The sequence below is a fragment of the Xiphias gladius genome, chromosome 10 (assembly GCF_016859285.1).
Source record: "Xiphias gladius isolate SHS-SW01 ecotype Sanya breed wild chromosome 10, ASM1685928v1, whole genome shotgun sequence".
In the NCBI taxonomy this organism is placed as follows: Eukaryota; Metazoa; Chordata; class Actinopteri; order Istiophoriformes; family Xiphiidae; genus Xiphias; species Xiphias gladius.
In genome coordinates, this window is record NC_053409.1 from 11,618,143 (window position 1) to 11,635,993 (window position 17,851).

The following is a 17,851-nucleotide window of genomic DNA, read 5'->3' on the forward strand; positions in this document are numbered from 1 at the left end:
TGTTGGCATTGTTTGTCTTGTTAGACTTATATCCTGTTTATCCATATAGAAGGTGTGTATAGTTCAATTACTACTTTGCCTGCTACATATTAGCAAGACCAGCTCGAGGTAAAACTCCTCTCAGTTCTTGTTTCTTATTATGCAAGCAGCCCTTGGGCTATTCAGCTGTCTCCCAATATCAGCACTGTGTGAGGAAACTTCAGGAAGTCCACTCATCTTCCAGCCTCCAAGGCCTGTCACTGCCCAACAACCTCAAACCACTTTTTTTTTTTTTTTTTTTAGTGAAAATAGACTGTGATATTTAGTTGCAATATTGGTTCCAATTCTTCTGTGGTTGGCTTGGAATTTGGGGTTTTAAATGTTGGGTTAGGGGTAATATAGACATGCATTGCCTGACAGAGGGTAAGAGCACCTGCCTGAGGCTGTTTGTTGTGGACTGAAGTAGGACAGGTGCATGTGAAGAAACCCCCACACGATAGACTGAAGTACCTACGGACCTCCGCCCCCTATCCTACCTTCCAAATACAGGGAACATAGGTCCATTGTAAACACAGGCCCAGCACAGCCTCAAGCTTGCAGGAGAGAAAGTCTCCGTCCGTTCCAGCTGCTTATAATAGCGGAGTGATTGAGTTCACTCCCAGAACCCAGCACAATGCAGACTCTGTGTACACAGAATGCTTGGACAAGCCCTCCCACCTCTTAATCCTCAGTTCCACTTTCTGTTTACCCTAGGCCTCAAATAATAATTGTCTTGTTGTTTTATGTCAGTTTCTTTAAGGGTAAAATAAGAGGTTGCTATTACTTTAAAAACCACAGTAGCTCGTATCCCTTTTTTGCTTGGTGTCTGGGAAGGCAGGTTTTGCTATCAGCATGTTCCATCTCCAACAAAAAGTTCAAAGCACACCAAGGATTCCTGAAGGGCATTCTTTGTCCTCCCACTCTCCTCACTGTAACCCCCCCCCCCAATCTCCGTCCATTCAGCTGACAACTCTGCGAGGTTCTATCCTGGAGGATGCAGTACCTTCCACCTCTAAGCATGGCACCACCCGAGGGCTGCCCATCAAAGAGGTACTGGAGTACCTTCTTCCTGAGCTGGACCTGTCCTGCCTCCGGCTAGCCCTCAATACACCCAAAGTCACTGAGCAGCTGATGAAACTGGACGAACAAGGGGTAGGAGGAAAAGCATAAATTTCCAAAACATTAAAAACCATGTGTTATTTTACAGAGCTGTGTGCAATTCCTGGCCTGTTAGTTTATTTATACAGTAAGGGAATTGGTGTTTTGTGAGTTTCAGTCCTGAAGAAGTCTCCGTTAAAGAAGTATTGTGTTTGTTGTTGTGTCTGTGTGTTCGCTGCTCCTCAGCTGAGTTTTCAGGTGAAGGTGGGGGTGATGTACTGCCGAGCCGGCCAGAGCTCCGAGGAGGAGATGTACAACAACGAGATGGCCGGTCCCGCCCTGGAAGAGTTCCTCCAACTGCTGGGGGAGAAGGTTCGCCTTAAGGGCTTCACCAAGTACAGAGCCCAGCTGGACACCAAAAGTAACAACCCCCAAACACTCTCCTAGATGACACACACACAGATTTTGTGCTTTTAAGAGCCAGGTTGGGATGCATCTTTACGGTGACTTTCTGTTGCAGTTGATTCAATGCCTTATCACATATGAGACTGAAACTGTAATGTGTCTTTTGCTGCCTAGCCCATTGCCTCTACTTTTTATTACCAGTAGCTCTGCTGTGAATTACTTTCATTTCTCACAATTCTTTAAACATTTAGACTTTCTGTCCATTGTTCTGGGAACTGTAATGTCACGCAAAAAATAAAAAAACTCCACTTACAGATGACACTGGAATAAAACAGATGATTGAGTGTTGGTTTTGAATTCTTGTCCACGCAGACATCGACCCACACAGAGTTCACTATTGTCTAGTTTTTTGGGCTATGGTGAAATTGCATTCTGCCTTGCGGAGAAAACACTGAGCACACAGAATACACATGTGAGTAAAAGGGATGGCAGTAATTGTACCATGGGTCTCAACCCTGTATTGCTATTTTTCCTGCAGCGGATTCCACGGGTACTCACTCCCTGTACACTTCATACAAGGACTATGAGATCATGTTCCATGTGTCGACTCTGCTGCCTTACACACCCAACAACAAACAGCAGGTAAAGATGGAGAGCCCAGCCTTTTGCGGTATACCATTAGCTGTGTATAAGGAAATGGAAAACTCCTCTGTTTGGACACAGATGCGCCAAAGGAAACCTTAAAGGAAGGTTGCATTGTTTAGAGGAATGCATGATATGACCTGTAGCTCAGGTTTTAGATTTGATTCCCATCCAACTTTCATTCTAAAGAAACTTTTAATGTCTTCAAATGCCATGTTTTTGACTGTCCTTCAGTGGAATGTACCATATGACTGGTAACCCTTTGCTTTCAGATTCAGGTCCCATACTCCTCTAATTAAGCCTTTATTGTTTTTCACTGACTAGTTGCTGAGGAAGCGCCACATTGGGAACGACATTGTCACCATCGTGTTCCAGGAGCCCGGTGCTCACCCTTTTACCCCCAAGACCATTCGCTCTCACTTTCAACATGTCTTCATCATTGTCCGGGTGCACAACCCCTGCTCTGACAACACATGCTACAGGTGGGTCTTTGCATTACATCAGGGGAGATAACAAAGCAGAATAATAGCTAGTACCATAGTAAGTAATAGTAAGTACCACAACGGAAAAAGGTTCTTCTTCTACGCATGTATACATGCTGTGGTTTGTGTTTGCCCAGACTGGCCAGACTGACCAAACACACTAGCAATGTTGAATAAAAATCTGGTTTTAACTTCCTATCTCAGTGCTCCTTTAAAAGCTCCACACTACTCCTGGAGTTGTACCAGCGGTGGTTTTTTTTTTTTTTTCATGCAGGTAGCTAGCATTAAGACAAAAGCATTGCCTGGAAGGCATGAGTCAAACAGAAAAGCCTTCTGCGTGACCACCGTCCAGTGTGTATGTCCATGGCAACTGTATGTCGGCACATTTGTTTGATTATGATCAAATAGATGAGATTGGCCCAGCAGTAGCTGTGGAACTGATGGGAGATCACCTCCTCCTCTCTGATGCTGGCGGGTTCTTGGCCTCGTGATGATCAGACTGCAACTCTGTGGCATTCACACTTATGCATCACTACCCCACCGCACACACACTTTCTGTGCTCTGCATACACAGATATTATGCACACATAGTTGCTCCCTCTCTCTGTCGTACTCCCATTTGTCATTTTACCTCCTTCGCATGCTCACTTGCACAAAGTTACACACACATGCACACACTCTTTCCCTTGCACACTAATTCACTCAGAGGCTCACTCTTCACACACTCCCATAATACAAGCCTCCCCCCACTTCTCCTCCTCCTCCTCATCCTCTCCCAGCCTGCCACTTTGCCTTTGGGCAGTGTGAGCTGGAGTGGTCTGAAGGAGTTAGCGCCATGCACACAAAGTGCTCTCGTCAACTGGACATGCATGTGAGTGGGGAGGACTGTTGAGAGCAGAGTCCCTCAGAGCTCACAGTCCACCTCAGGAGCAGACAGGTCAAGCCAGCCTTCTGTCTCTCAGCTCACACCCGCATCAAATTTGGGCTAATTTATTTTGAGCCCTTCCTCTTTTCTCCTCTCTGGCAAGTTCCTTTTTTTTCTGACCAGCTACTCGGCCCCATCGACTAGTGGACGCCTTCATTCAGCTTGCTTTTTGCCTAAAGGGAGCATCTTCTGGTTTATACTCCGGGGAAAGAGAAAGGAGAAAGGGTGACATGCTGGCTCTCCTGGTTTGCCTCACTGATGAAATGGAGAGGCGCGAGACACAGAATCCTTGAGGACAAACCTAGCTACCCCACCCAGAGTCACTCTCACACTCCCCAGCCTTTGGCTTCTTCTCATGTTCTGTGGATCGATGTACCATATGTCAAGACTTCACTCCTGACTGTAACAAGTCTTTCCCTGGATGCTTTTCCCTGGTGATTTGGAACAATTCTGGGTCTGGCCAAGAGAACTGGTACAGCTACAAGGATTTGCCACTGTATACTAAGTGGTGTATCCTAACAGTCGGGCTGTAGCTACAGAACAGAATCGAGTTAGCATTGACTTAGCAAATCGTTTTGTCGCCTCTTCTTGATTGCAACAGACATTCAGGATATTTTTGCTGCAGTACTCTAAAGAGTATGGTTAATTTTTGATGAAACCAGGAGGTAAGTTATATGTGTTTGTGTTGATGTTTGTAAGTTGTGGTATGTTAGTTTTGTTAAAACCATGCAGAGTAGCTGATACAGTGATTTGACCAAGCTCTGTGGGTTTCAGATGATCACTAGGCACACATTTGCAAACATTAACACACACACACATCACACTCGCACAGATTCTTACACGCACGCATACTAGCTTAAAAGCGATGATTGTTAGTTTTTTGTCATCATTTCATATGACTGTGTCTTTACATCTCGTATGAGACAGTGTCAGTAATGTCTTTACTTCTCTAAACCTTAATAATAAAGTATATATTATAATTTGTTTAGTCATCCAGTTATTAATAGCCCGTTGTGGCCTGCTGCTGAGATTTTGATAATGCTCAGGTCATATTGAGCCAGGCCAGAGCATTAGAGGAGTAAGTGGCCCGGGGCCAGTGGGATGCTAATCTGCTGCTTTCAACTGCTGCCTCAAAGTCACACAGGGCCAACAAGGCAGATTGCATAACTAGATCTTTGTTGAGGAAACGTGGGCTGTTTGCGCTTGCTAGCTCTAGCCTTCTCTAAACTATGATTTTGCAGAGAGTGGCAGGGTGTCAGCACTGGGTACTGGCTTGTCATATGTGATTGGATGTATATTATTTACATGCCGGGTGTAATCAGGCATGGTTTGCAACATTTCTGCTAAAGGCAATGGCTGTGTTATCTGTCTAATGGACTGGATGGAGACTCGTCAGGACTGTCACATTAGTTTATCCAAGGCCATGTCTCTGTTTTCACACACTCATGGGTTTTTAATGTATATGCTCCTGACTGTATGTATACAAATACTGTATACCCTCTATATAAGTTATATAACTTTCACAACTTAGGAAGTAGGAATTATGCAGCCAGAGTTGGTTAAAAACATGCTACCAACTGCTTGGACAATCCAAACATCTCTTCCCAGATGGTAAATTAATCCCAATATGTTTAAAAGCAAACTTTGCTGAATTTGTTCTACATCCAGCCCATTTTCTCATGAACAACAGGTATGACACAGCATTACCTACGCCTGTTTACTAATTTATAGTAATGCAACTCTAGGACAGTCATTGTGTGCAAATGGAATAGGAGCAGTAGAGGGTAACAAGAGGAGAGCCTTGCCCGTAGGAATTTTAACGCCCTCCTTTATACTCACACGTTAAACAGGTCAAGGCAACAACATCTCAGGGAAACCACGTAAAGATGCCTCCACTATGCTTTTTTTTTTTATGACCCCATGTGCTGTTTGTCCTTGCAACATATCACACCAGACTTTTTTTTTCCTGGTTGTAGGACCATTTACATCTTTTTTTGTATTTTTTACAAATCTCATATTATATTGAATTGAAGTTCTGTTAATGATATCTGTTCCCAACCAAAATGTTTACTTACCACTTTTAAAGTAGTTTGATGTAAAGACATATTAAAAATAGTTATAGATATTCCTGCAGCAGTGACCTCAAACTCTTCCCATCTACTTCTCCTTCTGCAGTGTGGCTGTTACCCGTTCCCAGGACGTTCCCTCCTTCGGCCCCCCAATCCCCAAGGGCGTGACCTTCCCCAAGTCCACTGTCTTCAGGGACTTCCTGTTGGCCAAAGTCATCAACGCTGAGAACGCCGCCCACAAGTCAGATAAGTTTGGTGCCATGGCAACACGTACGCGGCAGGAGTACTTGCGGGACTTGGCAGAGCGTCATGTGACCAGCACACCAGTAGAACCCACTGGGAAGTTCCCCTTCATCTCTCTGGCACACAAACGACGGGAGAAGATGCGCCCATACAGCGGGGCGGAGCTTCGGAGTCTGGGGGCGGTGACCTGGCAGGTGCACGCTGAAGATCAGGTAGCCGGTGCTGAACGCGAGTGCCTTTTGGCCATTTCCAACGATTTCATCATCCTATTGGATCAGGAGGCCAAAGCGGTCGTGTTTAACTGTGCCACACGTGACGTGATTGGTTGGTCAACGGGGAGCCCCGCTTCCATGAAGATTTACTACGAGCGTGGTGAGAGCGTGTCACTGCGCTCCATCAATAACAACACAGAAGACTTTGGAGAGGTTGTCAAAAGACTGGAGGTCAGTGGGGCTCCACGACTGTCTATGACAGTGCATCTCATTAGCACACACCATCTGAGGTCACACTGATCCAAACACCCTGTGTCTGACAGCTTGTAATGAACACACACATAAATTCTTTTACCTGGGATTATCGTGAATGTATTACTACTTTTATCATCCTGCTTACATTTTAGCCAGTCACCTGGAAAGCTTATCAAATACAGATTACATTGACTAAAATGGTATGATAAACAAGCATTTCTAAATCAAGCAACGAGTATCAGTGAGTACAAAGGTCAAGGCCTTTTGGAGTGTCCCTGTAGCCACTGAACAGGAGTATGAATGCGAAAAGCTTCGTGAAGCTTTCGTAGTTGTATTAGTGACTTCCAGTCCAATGATCGAAAGTGTGAGGGCATGGTATGCCTTCTGTCCACTTCCTTGACAACAGTAGTATGAAAAAAATAAGTATTGTTGACGTTATTATAGCCAAATAAGGGCGTAGCCTCAAATTATAGTCACCAAAAACCCACAGCTGTTTTGTTGACTCTATTATTATAAGTCGTGCTGAGCATAATACATAGCAATTTGGTGATATGATATCACTACTGAGGTTTTCAGTGTGGCATAGGTAAGGCAGTGCTTTTTGGTGGGGCATTTAAATCCCTCTTACGACAAACAGAGCAGCTTTAGTTGATGCCACCAGTACTGGCTTGTGCTTGAAAAGCAGGTATGGGTTGGGTTTTTTTTTTGTTTTGTTTTGTTTTGCTTTTTCATGGCCTTTGTTGTCGGCGCCATGACATGCATCAGAACAGTAGCTAACTTGAGCTCAGCTCCTGTTGTGAATCGCTCCTGGGCTTCACTAACCATTATTTACTGCTCAGTTAACCTCCCACAGACAGAGGAAGGACTAGACAGGGTGTCTAAAGATAGTCAGTTATCAGGGGAGTGTACCCAATATTTTAAATTAAAGTGCTTGTATTCATGGTATGTGATTGAAATATGTGCTTCAGCCTGTGTGGGATTACAGCTACTGTTATATGAGATGCATCTTGCATGGAAGTTTTTTAGTTTACCTGCAAAATATTCAGAGTGTTTTGTTTTTTGTAAATGTTTTGCATTGTGCATTTCTTCCACTCCTTCTCTGATTCCTATGCCCGCACCTCCACTCCTTCAACTGTGTCTGCTCTGTAGCTGTTGACCAAGGGCAGTCAGACCACAGAGATGACCCTGCGCCGTAACGCTCTGGGCCAGCTTGGCTTCCATGTCAACTTTGAGGGTATTGTAGCAGAGGTGGAGCCCTACGGTTATGCCTGGCAGGCTGGGCTCAGGCAGGGCAGCCGACTGGTGGAGATTTGCAAGGTGGCGGTGGCCTCCCTGTCTCACGAGCAGATGATCGACCTGCTCCGGACCTCCGTCACTGTGAAGGTGGTCATCATTCCTCCACACGAGGACTCCACACCACGCAGGTAGACTGAACACAGAAGATGTATAGATGCAAGAGAGACTGCAGTTATGCAGCTGTTTGCATTAGTTAGCTTTTTAAGTCTGTCAGTGTAGTATTCTGACCGGATGCTTCATGTGCCAACAGAGGCTGCTCAGAAATCTACCACATGCCACTAGTGGACTACAAGAACCACAAGGAGGGCATGCCATACGAGTTAAAGTTCCCCTTCCGCCCCACCAACAACAACACCAAGTGGCCGCGCACCTCATCCAGCCCTCAAACACGCGCTGCCGGCACAGGGGGAACGCTAATCAAGGCCCCGCCCTCAGACCTCAATGACCGTAACTCTGCCGCTATTCCTCGAAGTGTGTCCAGTGACGGCCGGCCCCTAAACCCCAAAAGGTCACAAAATAAATATGATGTTGTCATGAAACTTGCGGACACACTGAACTCAAAGCTGTCCGGCTCCAGTATTTGTCTTTAATGACATTCATATGTATCCTAACAGATATTCCCCAGGAAACGACAACTACGCTCTGGCCTGCTCCATCGTGATGGGCCGCACACTGCACAACACAAACTCCCCTTCCAGCCTCTCCTACACAGAAACCATGAGCTCCAGCCACTGGAGGCAGAAGTCTATGCCTGATGGGTAACTTTTTCTGTTCCTTGCAGTGGTTTACATACTGTACATTACATTTGCCGGCTGCTCTACCTGGCAGCGTAGGTGACCTTCTTCATCTCCACTGTAGGTTTAGTAACAACAACTGCCAGTCCCCTGTGGCATCTGTGCGGCAGGTAGCAGGTGACGGGGTCAATGGGATCAAAGTGTGCTCTAGCACTGGTGTCGGATGGTCCCGAACTGGGGAAGGTGATGCATCCGGCAGGCTGGGGGACAAAACCAATGCAGGTAAGAGGAACTCTGAGCTTTGCTCTTGGTATTAGCGATAGCATTGAATAAAACTTGGCTTTTATTATGCTATCACTTATCCCCAGACCTTATTACCCAAATGTTTTTGCTTTCTACAGACACTGTAGTTTCCAAGGTGGGGATTCCTCGATTGCAGCCGACAGAGCAGAGCAGCCACATGTCTCCCAACAAAAGCACTAAGGTGAGCCAGAATCAACAAGCACCATATCTAATTTCCTTGCGCTGTAAGAGCTACAGTATGTGTGTACCAACCTGCACTAACGAAAGTTATTAAAATGTTTCTAACATCTGCTTAAGCACTACAGTAGCATGAGCATTCATGGGTTCTCCAAGATACTCAAATGATACAGAAGACACACCCTGGAAAACCATTTTTGGGAGTATGTATAGTAAAAACATGAAGAAATCATTTTATGTAGTTTGAAAATGACCCTTTGATTTTTCATCTGTCAATAGTTGGATGCTCCTTATTCATCAAGCCAGTCAAGCAGCAACACGCTCTCGAGCAACGCCTCCAGCTCTGCCCACAGCGACGAGAAATGGTACGAAGTGGGCTCACGTTCAGGAGTGCAGATTGACCTAGAGCTGAACGGCTACCTTCAGGGCACCTCCACTGACAGCGGCATCGATGCCACCTCCTATACTGCGACCCAAAGCAGCACTGCTTCCTCCACCGGTGCCTTCAGGGCCAAAGACAAAAGCCCATGGCAGGAGGACCCAGCCGGCAGCCAGAGGGCCACCGATACTTCACCTCCAACATCAGACTCCCTTGTTGCCATTGGCGGCAGCGAGAACCCAGCGAAGAGCCCGTCAGCCTTCCCGCTAGTTCCTGATAGTGGCTCCTACAGCCTGAGTGATGCCACCTCCCACTCCAGGTGTGCTGCTGTTCTGTTAGCGTCAGCTGTGTAGGCAGCTGAGGAATTTTTGACCTTGCATCAATGTTTCATTAAACAGACAGTGATTCATTGTAGTCCAGATATATCTTTTACCGTACCAGATGAAAAAGTCCAAAGCTCTGCAGTTTGGCATTTACAGAGAGAAAGAGGAAGAATTGAATAACAGTGTATGTGTGTGTGGGGTTTTTTTTTTTTTTTTGCATTTGTATGTCGCTCCATCTCCAGGTATCCATGGTAGAAAGTATGCGCTTGAAGTTTCTAGAAATGCAGACTGTGAGCCCAGCACTGTTCCCCCTCTTCTAAATCCCACTTCCTTTGAATCACCCAAAGCTTTCCTACCTCTCTTCTTTACTCAGCCAGAAATAACTCCACTCCACCAGACCTGTACATTGGTAGCTTTGTTTTATAGTGTGTGCACGCACATGTGCGCATGCACACAGACACGTTTGAAAATTCAGGCTTTTATGTCAAACTACGGAGAAATGTTATTTGATGGTGCTGGAAATGAAGTGCAAGGACATTGTGGCCTATTATTTATTTATGAATTAATCAGTTGATCGTATCTGTAGAAGTAGTAGATGTAGTGATGGAACAAGGGTTTTAAGAGAATCCGACTGTCAAATATGCAGATGGTCTTAATGGAACCGCGAAAATGCTTTGACACTTTCAACTAGAAGAAATTAATTTTCAGTCAGATTAAAGATATCGATACTTCATCAGTCATACTAATTGAACCAAGGCCAAACTAAAATTAAGCATAAAACCCCTGACAGACAAATTAATAGTACTGTACTGCCAGTTTTGCTTGTCCATTTTACAATTACATGAATATCACAGTCTATGACACCTTACATTACTGATACATATGTCTCACCTCCAGCACACTAAGTTCGGGCAACTCAGGGAGTCCAATGGGTCAGGGCTGCAGCAACATGTCGCCACAGGACGAGACAGCTGCGGCAGGCACTTCACCCATGCCCCAGAGCTCCCAGTCCCCAGGGACCAAGAGTTTCTACCCCCGTCAAGGAGCAACTTCAAAGTACCTGATTGGCTGGAGGAAACCTGGGGGAACTGTCAACTCTGTGGACTTTGGCAGCAGTCGCAAGTAAGATAGGAATTTTTACTGAACATTTGTGAATGTTTTAAAACTGAAAAGAATTACCATGCATAGTAGAAATGCATCCTGCTGTGAGTGGCGTTGAGGTGCGAGAGACTGGAGAAAGGAGTGAATATTTTGTCATATTTTGTCCCACTGACTGCTAAACTGGTCAACACTGCCACCATGTGGTATAGCTGGGTTTTAAAGCTCTTTGTTTTTAATCAGAAGTGTTTACCAGGAAATCCTTGCCTCTTTTCATTCATTGGAGGCAACATATGTCTTTGTGTTTGAGTCAAAAGGTGAACACATTTGTGGTTAATGACAACCACTGTTTTAAAACCCTGCAGCTGCTCAACAAACCACAGCTTTTCCTGCCGAAGCAGTTGTGGTTATGGTTATGTGTCATGTCAAAGGCACATAAAGAGAACAGTTACAGTTACTTATCCTTCACAGATTTTCCCTCCTGGTGACCTCAAATCACAGCAATGACTTGTTAACTTCTTGGCTGCCACTTCCATTACCATTGCCTCTTGTTTTTTGTTGTTGTTGTTGTTTTTTTATATAATGTGTGTTATTTGAATATAAGAGGTATCTGTCTGAGTTGGGTTCTGCTTTTATTGCCAGACGGCACCAGAGTGATGGTCTTCTGGGTGGTCAGCCACAGCTCAGGGCCAATCTCCGGGGCTCCCAGTCGCCCCAGCGGCACACTGCCAAGTCCAGCCTGGAAGAGGACTTAAAGAAGCTTATCACACTTGACAGCCCTCCACCTACTACAAGTGAAGAGAAGGTACTGAGAAAGGCTGTGGCCTAAAGGTCTGTGCTGATACTTGTAACACAGTAACATAGTCCAGTGAGTCCTGACCAGGGGCACTCAACTAATTAAATCAAAATGAAATAAATATGGAAATTAAGATTTTATTTTAAAAAAAAAAAAAAAAAAAACGCATATCCACATATTTGTTTTAAGGAGGAAAATTGCCCATCAGGGGGTTGATGAGCAACTTACTGTAAAAATAGTAAATATGTTTAAATATAGCTAGCAAGCCAGCAGGGAAGGTGAAATAGTTAATTGAAACATTCAAAAGGTTTATATAGTTAGCTAAAAGTAATGGATAAATGGTTGACTCATCCAGCTTGTGCCACTCCAGGTGGTGGTAGCACAAACGCAAACCTGAGCAAAGAAACTTTTACATTGACTATTCGATTGTATGAAAAAAATACATGATGGGTGGGGTCGATGAATGGGTACTTGAGGTCAACTGGGGCTTTTGTGGTTACGTCTGGCAAAAAAAGTTGGGAACTACTGACGTAGTTACATTCCTGTCTACTTAGTGTTTATTTGAAATGGATTCTTCCATACCATTTGCAGTATTTCTCCCTTTGTCTTACCGGAGACCTGCCACTTCTTGTCTGTTTCCATCCCTATCCGAAGCCGTTGTTTCCGGGCCCGCCACCCAGTCGTCGCTCCCTTCAAAGAACTCTGTCAGATGAGAGTATTTACAGCGGGCAGAGGGAGCCATCCTCCGGTGGACAACGTGACACGCCTACTGACCTTCTGTTCAGCTGCTCCACCATGCCACGCTCACCCACCACTCGCCATGGACCAAGCCGGCGGGCGTCACACAAATCCCTGGGTGAGTCTTATTCTTTCATTTCTTATTCTTATAATCTTATTTACAGTTGATCATGGAGGAAGTGGGCGTGTGATACATATTTTGTTTGTAATTAGAAAGAACATAATGAAGGAGGATAATGGGATTTGCTATATATAGTTACACACATAATGAGGTTTGTAATCTCCATCTCATAAAAATATTACCAACAATCTCAATTTTTATTGTAGCACTGCCGTTGGTCTCAAAATTTCTTTTTTTTTTCTGTCATTGGAAACACATACAAATGCGGTCCAGTGGGTTTTACTTTCCTGTTTCTCCTTCCCAGGAGACCTGTCAGCCCCAGAGAGCTCAGAGCTGGAACAGGAGAGGAAGAGGCAGCAGCTGCAGGAGCCTGTCCTCATGCCCCTGCCTGACACTGGGGCAGATGGCCCGCTGGACTGGGCCCACCTGGTAGATGCTGCCAAGGCCTTTGAGGGTAGGCACACAATGGTTTAATTTCCTCCTAGAAAATCATTGGAAGTGAAGGTTAATTACTGAATTACTTTTCAGTAAAGGGTGGGGAAGAGAAACCCAACTGTTTATTCTCACCAGATGAGGGCACTGTTACTCTGTATTTCTTCTCTGTCTAGGTCTAATAACATGTCTTTTAACTGTTTTCTATTCAGAGCAGAGGTTGGTCTTCCTAGCAGCCCAAGAGGAGAGCTCCATGGCTGAAAGCGCAGCAGCCACCAGCCCCCAGCAGGCAGAGCCTCAGGCAGCCCCGCTGAGACAACCCTCGCCTGGGTAAGAGGCCTCAGGTCGTGGCCTGGGACCAGTGTTTATTTTAATCCATTGATGTCCAGCTCTGTGCCATGGAAGACCCCGCAGATTTCCCTCCAATCAGATACTCCTGCAGCTCATATCACTCATTGGTCCGCCTCTCCGGTTGACCACATACTAGTAAAAATTAGCAGTTGTAGTCCTCGGTTGGCTTGATAACCTGCAAAAACGTCCTTTGCACAGGACAGAACACCACTCATTAAACCGTGGCTTGACTCTGAAGTTTCAGTGTTTGTCCCAGCTCATGCCCCAGTTGTCCCTTTTCACAGAGAGACTCCAGCCTGTCTGATGGGGAAGGTCAGCCAGTTGGAGTCAATGGTGAAGGCACTGAAGGAAGACCTGAAGAAGGTGTGTTATGCTTGTATTACAGAATTATTCTCTTTTGCCTAGATTCACAGCATTTGTAAAGAAGCCATAAATATCTAATCAGTGTATCTGAAATTGAATCCACAAAAAGCCACAAAATCTGCAAATACAATCAAAAAACATCACAAACAAAATTTACTTTTAACATAATCAAGATTTAGATTGAGCATGTATGATTTATTGTTGCATTGTTCTTTAGTCATGGTTTTAAGACAGAGATCTGAATGACTGTAATCAGTTTGCGTTTGCCGTGCCTCTTCCCTGTGCAAAATACAAATGTGGAGAAAAACAGAAATGAGTAACCTCACAAGTAGTTTTTGTCCTTGTACTCTGTTTGATATCTTGTGGCTACATCAGTCATCATGAGATGCTCATCACATAAATCCATAAAAGGTCACAAAAACTGTGTGTGTCACCATCAGGAGAAGGATGCCAAGGCGTCACTGCAGGCTCAGATCCAGAACCTGCGAGTGGACAACCAGCGTCTCCTGGAGGAGTCCTACAGCGCCTCAGCCAAACTCAAGAAGTTCACAGAGTGGGTCTTCAACACCATTGACATGAACTGATGCATATAGCCACTGACTGCTCTTTATTTGGAGTTTGACCACTACACAAGCTGATCTGAAACTTGCTTGTTCAGCACTGTACACACTTAATGGTCCTCAAGGATCATTCCAAAACCGTTCATAAAAACTCACAACATGAACTGTTTCTCTTGGGCGTTTACAAACCAGTGCCATCATGGACTTACATGCCATCCTAATTCAGCCTTGTGGATCTATACTATAATCACTGGGAAAGACAAAGAACCATTACAAGAAAAGACAGAAGAATACAGAAAAAGAGCAGTGGTGTAACTGTGCGACAGTTTTGATCAGCATGCACCCACTTCCTTAAGATTTCACAAAAATGATATGATTCTTTGTGTCCGGTCTAATGGATTGTCGGTGTCCCTGCATGCCAGAGAGAGCAAGATGTTGAAACTAACCTGAAGGGATTTAAAGTTACTGTCCCAATTTAGCTCCCCAGATAACCTAATTACAAGTGAATAGATTTCCAATTAAAAAGCTCAAACACAATTTTAAATGTGTTAATCCCATGCAGGAGTGGGTGAAAGTAGCCCCGTATACCCATGATAAAGGTTGACACTTTCTAAGAATTAACAGTTTGTTGTAAATGGATTGCTTTTTAGACATTTTCCAATTTCCACAATTCAGTGATAACAGCACTGGTTATTGTTTTTTATTACTAACCAAAAGAAAAGAAGCTATATGAGATAAGACACTATGCTTTTACGGTAGCGGTGTGGGTAGGTAGACACAGACAGAGAGAGCCTTTGCATAGCACATACTGTAAACACTGTAAGGTCAAGTGCCTGTCTGTATTACCTATGTAATGTGCAATGTAAGATTGTCCAAGTGTATCAAATGTATGATTTCTAGAGGGTTAAAAGCAAGTAAAACTTGTACAGGACTACTGGTCACAAGCTGATGAAAAGAATATATATTGTAAAAACACAGAATAATATGGCTGCCATAAATATAGAAATTTACAGTTCTGTTTCACTTATTCAGATTATTGTAAATACATGATGTTGACAGTTATTTTCTCACTCCTCCCCTTGATATGATGCTGTATGTAAAGAGTATTTATGACAAAGATGAGGGCCAGGAAAAGAAAAACAGCCATATGCGGTAAGAGATCTGCATGTACCTATAATGGTCAACTTCCTTTCTGAGAGAAAATATTTCCTTTCACTCGAAACAAAGGTTCCAACAGGAGAAGGCAAGCTTTTGATCCAAAAAAAAAAAAATTCTTCTTCCTGTGTTTTTTATTTCCACCCTTGCCTGCTGCAGCGGTTTGAGAGACAGTGACACCTAGTGTTGACAGCGTGTAAAATTCTACACGGAATTGACCCCCCCCCACACTCCATCTCATAGCACGCTAAGAGGCCTCAATCTGATCCTTAACTCTCTCAATAGATAAATCGGTACTGTTCCATATATGATTACATAGTAAGATATTGTGTAAATCCTGAAATTCCAGCTACAGGTTTCTGCTTGTAAGCCCAACCTGAATTTGGTCTGTACGTTACCAGACAAAGTCCTTATTTAAGCCTCATACTGTAACTGTTTCTTTTTGTACTGAGATACTGTGCAACTGTATATAAGGAGAATTTGATATTCATCAGAATTTGCACCTTCATTCTTATTTTCTAAGATTATTTTTGATGTATTTCTGCTTATTGGCTTGGATATAGTGGAGAGAGACAGGAGCAATATGAAAGATAAACGGGGGACAAGGCCAAAGACCATGAGCCGGACTCAGATGAAAAGAGTCCCAGGCCCCTAGCACAGCAGATCATCCCTGCACCTTCATTCTTAACATGTGTGACAGCATGTGATTCTGTTTCCATTGAGCTGTGATGTGTACAAATGTTTATATCTATTAAAGATATTTTGTTGAATTACACTTTGCCCTCCTGAGCGGCCTTTTCGTGTGGCATTTGGTGGCAGATATGATGTGATTTAGGCTCACCATTAATATCACCACGGAAAGACAAATAGACAACAATAGGAAAGTAATATGATTGCTGGGGCCATCTGAGGTGTCTGTCAGAGTAAATGGATACCTGTCAGTGGCCTGGCAGGAGGCGGCTAGCTGCTGTTGTGTTGTGATTAACAGAGAGGTGCTGTTTTTCCACTTAGACATGATTACACAAGACATTCTCCCTGACAGAGACGAGCCCGGATGGGACAGATTGATGGACGAGGAGAACCTGAGAGACGTCAGGGTGAAGATGTGGACGATTATGGATCCAAGAAAAATGATTGCACTGTGATTTCTTCCAAAGTTTTGACTGTTGAAGCCTATAACTGCAAAGCTCTGTTGGATATTTGGTCAATTAGATAAAGGCATAGGGTCACGTTTTCTTAAAAAAAAAAAAAAATGCTGGCATGGCCACTTGTACATTAAGGTATTGGCAAATGTTCCTCTTGTCCATACTGGCCATGAAGAGATCCCTTCACAGTGTAATTCCAGTGGAAGAGAGTGGAGACGAATCTGGAGCCCTGGATCTGTGCAAAAATGCATTTCTTGAGAAGCTAATGAGGCTTCAGCGGTCTGAGTTAGATAGATCGAGTGGGTGATTGGAAAGGAGTCTTAACAACAAAAATCTTTACTTGATGAGCTGCAGTGGAGGGCAAGTAGCAAGTAAAAGTTTCAATGAGGCCCTGTGAGGCTGTACTTCGGCACAGAGGCGCTTTGAGCTACATGCTAACGTTGGTGCTAACAATGCTCACAGGGACAATGCTCACATAAGTGATGTTTCACATTTAATATTTACCAAATTCATAATCTTGGCTTAGCATTTTAGCATGCTAACTTTTTCTAGGTAGCACGAAACACAAAGTAAAGCTAAAGTATTGGGGCATACACCAAAGTAATGGACAGATTTAAATTTTGACATGACAATGAAACGTTGCAGGATCATCAGAGTCACTAGAACTTATCTTCAAGGGGTCTAGAAGAATATCTGTAGCTTATTTCACGGCAATATGATATTTCTGTCTCTACAGTCACACTGCTAGCATGGCTAAAAAGCAGGATTTATGGACTAAAAAGACTATCGCTGGAAGACACTGACTCAATTTCGACTAACTCTGACCGCGGAAGCATTCATTATTCAATTCAGTTCAATTCAATTTTATGTATATAGCGCCAAATCATAGAAGAGGTTATCTCTTTCATGTAGAGCAGGTCTAGACCGTACTCTTTATAGTTATATTTACAGAGCCCCAACATTCCCAAATGAGCAAGCACTTGGCGACAGCGACAAGGAAAAACTCCCTTCTAACAGGTAAAAAACTTTGAACAGAACCCGGCTCAGGGTGGGCGGCCGTCTGTCCTGACCGGTTGGCTTGGTTGGGGGGGCATAGCACAGTAGACGTATAACATAAAGATGTGTAACCATAATGAGACTAATAATAAAAAACTAATAATTATAATAATAGGGTGAAAAACAGTACTAAGAAAATGAAACAAAAATTAAAGATATTATTATAATCAATAATAATAAATGATAATCATAATATTTGATGCAGTGGGTGTTGAGCAGGATCATGGGGGGAGTAGGTGGTCTGCAGTCACAGATCCAGACTCTCTAGCACCAGGGACAGAAATAACTGCAGAAAGTGTCAGGAAGAGAGAGGAGAGAGATGAGAAAGAACAACACTTAATTTAGCTTTAGCTGAACTTCTGAACACATTTTCACAGGAACATGAACTGTGGATTTTTGTCCCCCATCTCCTATGTTGGAATTGCATCAGGAAGGCGTCTCTTCAAGGCCAGTAAGGAGAGATGGAACAAATAGC

The 17,851-nt window shown here is 43.9% G+C and overlaps 1 protein-coding gene across 3 annotated transcripts in view; it reads left to right on the forward strand.

Moving 5' to 3' along the window:
* Window positions 1–15,902, forward strand: part of LOC120795523 (signal-induced proliferation-associated 1-like protein 1) — a 33,610-nt gene extending 17,708 nt beyond the window's left edge. For 2 of the 3 annotated variants that reach the window (XM_040137488.1, XM_040137489.1), the window contains exons 4-21: window positions 982–1,170; window positions 1,363–1,537; window positions 2,060–2,163; window positions 2,488–2,645; window positions 5,746–6,325; window positions 7,499–7,773; window positions 7,896–8,153; window positions 8,260–8,403; window positions 8,504–8,661; window positions 8,781–8,863; window positions 9,139–9,557; window positions 10,459–10,683; window positions 11,302–11,464; window positions 12,110–12,311; window positions 12,619–12,768; window positions 12,959–13,076; window positions 13,382–13,460; window positions 13,901–14,044. In XM_040137488.1, the coding sequence (XP_039993422.1) occupies window positions 982–1,170; window positions 1,363–1,537; window positions 2,060–2,163; window positions 2,488–2,645; window positions 5,746–6,325; window positions 7,499–7,773; window positions 7,896–8,153; window positions 8,260–8,403; window positions 8,504–8,661; window positions 8,781–8,863; window positions 9,139–9,557; window positions 10,459–10,683; window positions 11,302–11,464; window positions 12,110–12,311; window positions 12,619–12,768; window positions 12,959–13,076; window positions 13,382–13,460; window positions 13,901–14,044 (3,624 nt within the window). Of the gene's footprint in view, window positions 1–981; window positions 1,171–1,362; window positions 1,538–2,059; window positions 2,164–2,487; window positions 2,646–5,745; window positions 6,326–7,498; window positions 7,774–7,895; window positions 8,154–8,259; window positions 8,404–8,503; window positions 8,662–8,780; window positions 8,864–9,138; window positions 9,558–10,458; window positions 10,684–11,301; window positions 11,465–12,109; window positions 12,312–12,618; window positions 12,769–12,958; window positions 13,077–13,381; window positions 13,461–13,900 lie in introns of all 3 variants that reach the window. The other variant, XM_040137491.1, reaches the window with a different exon arrangement.
* The last annotated feature ends 1,949 nt before the right edge of the window (window positions 15,903–17,851 follow it).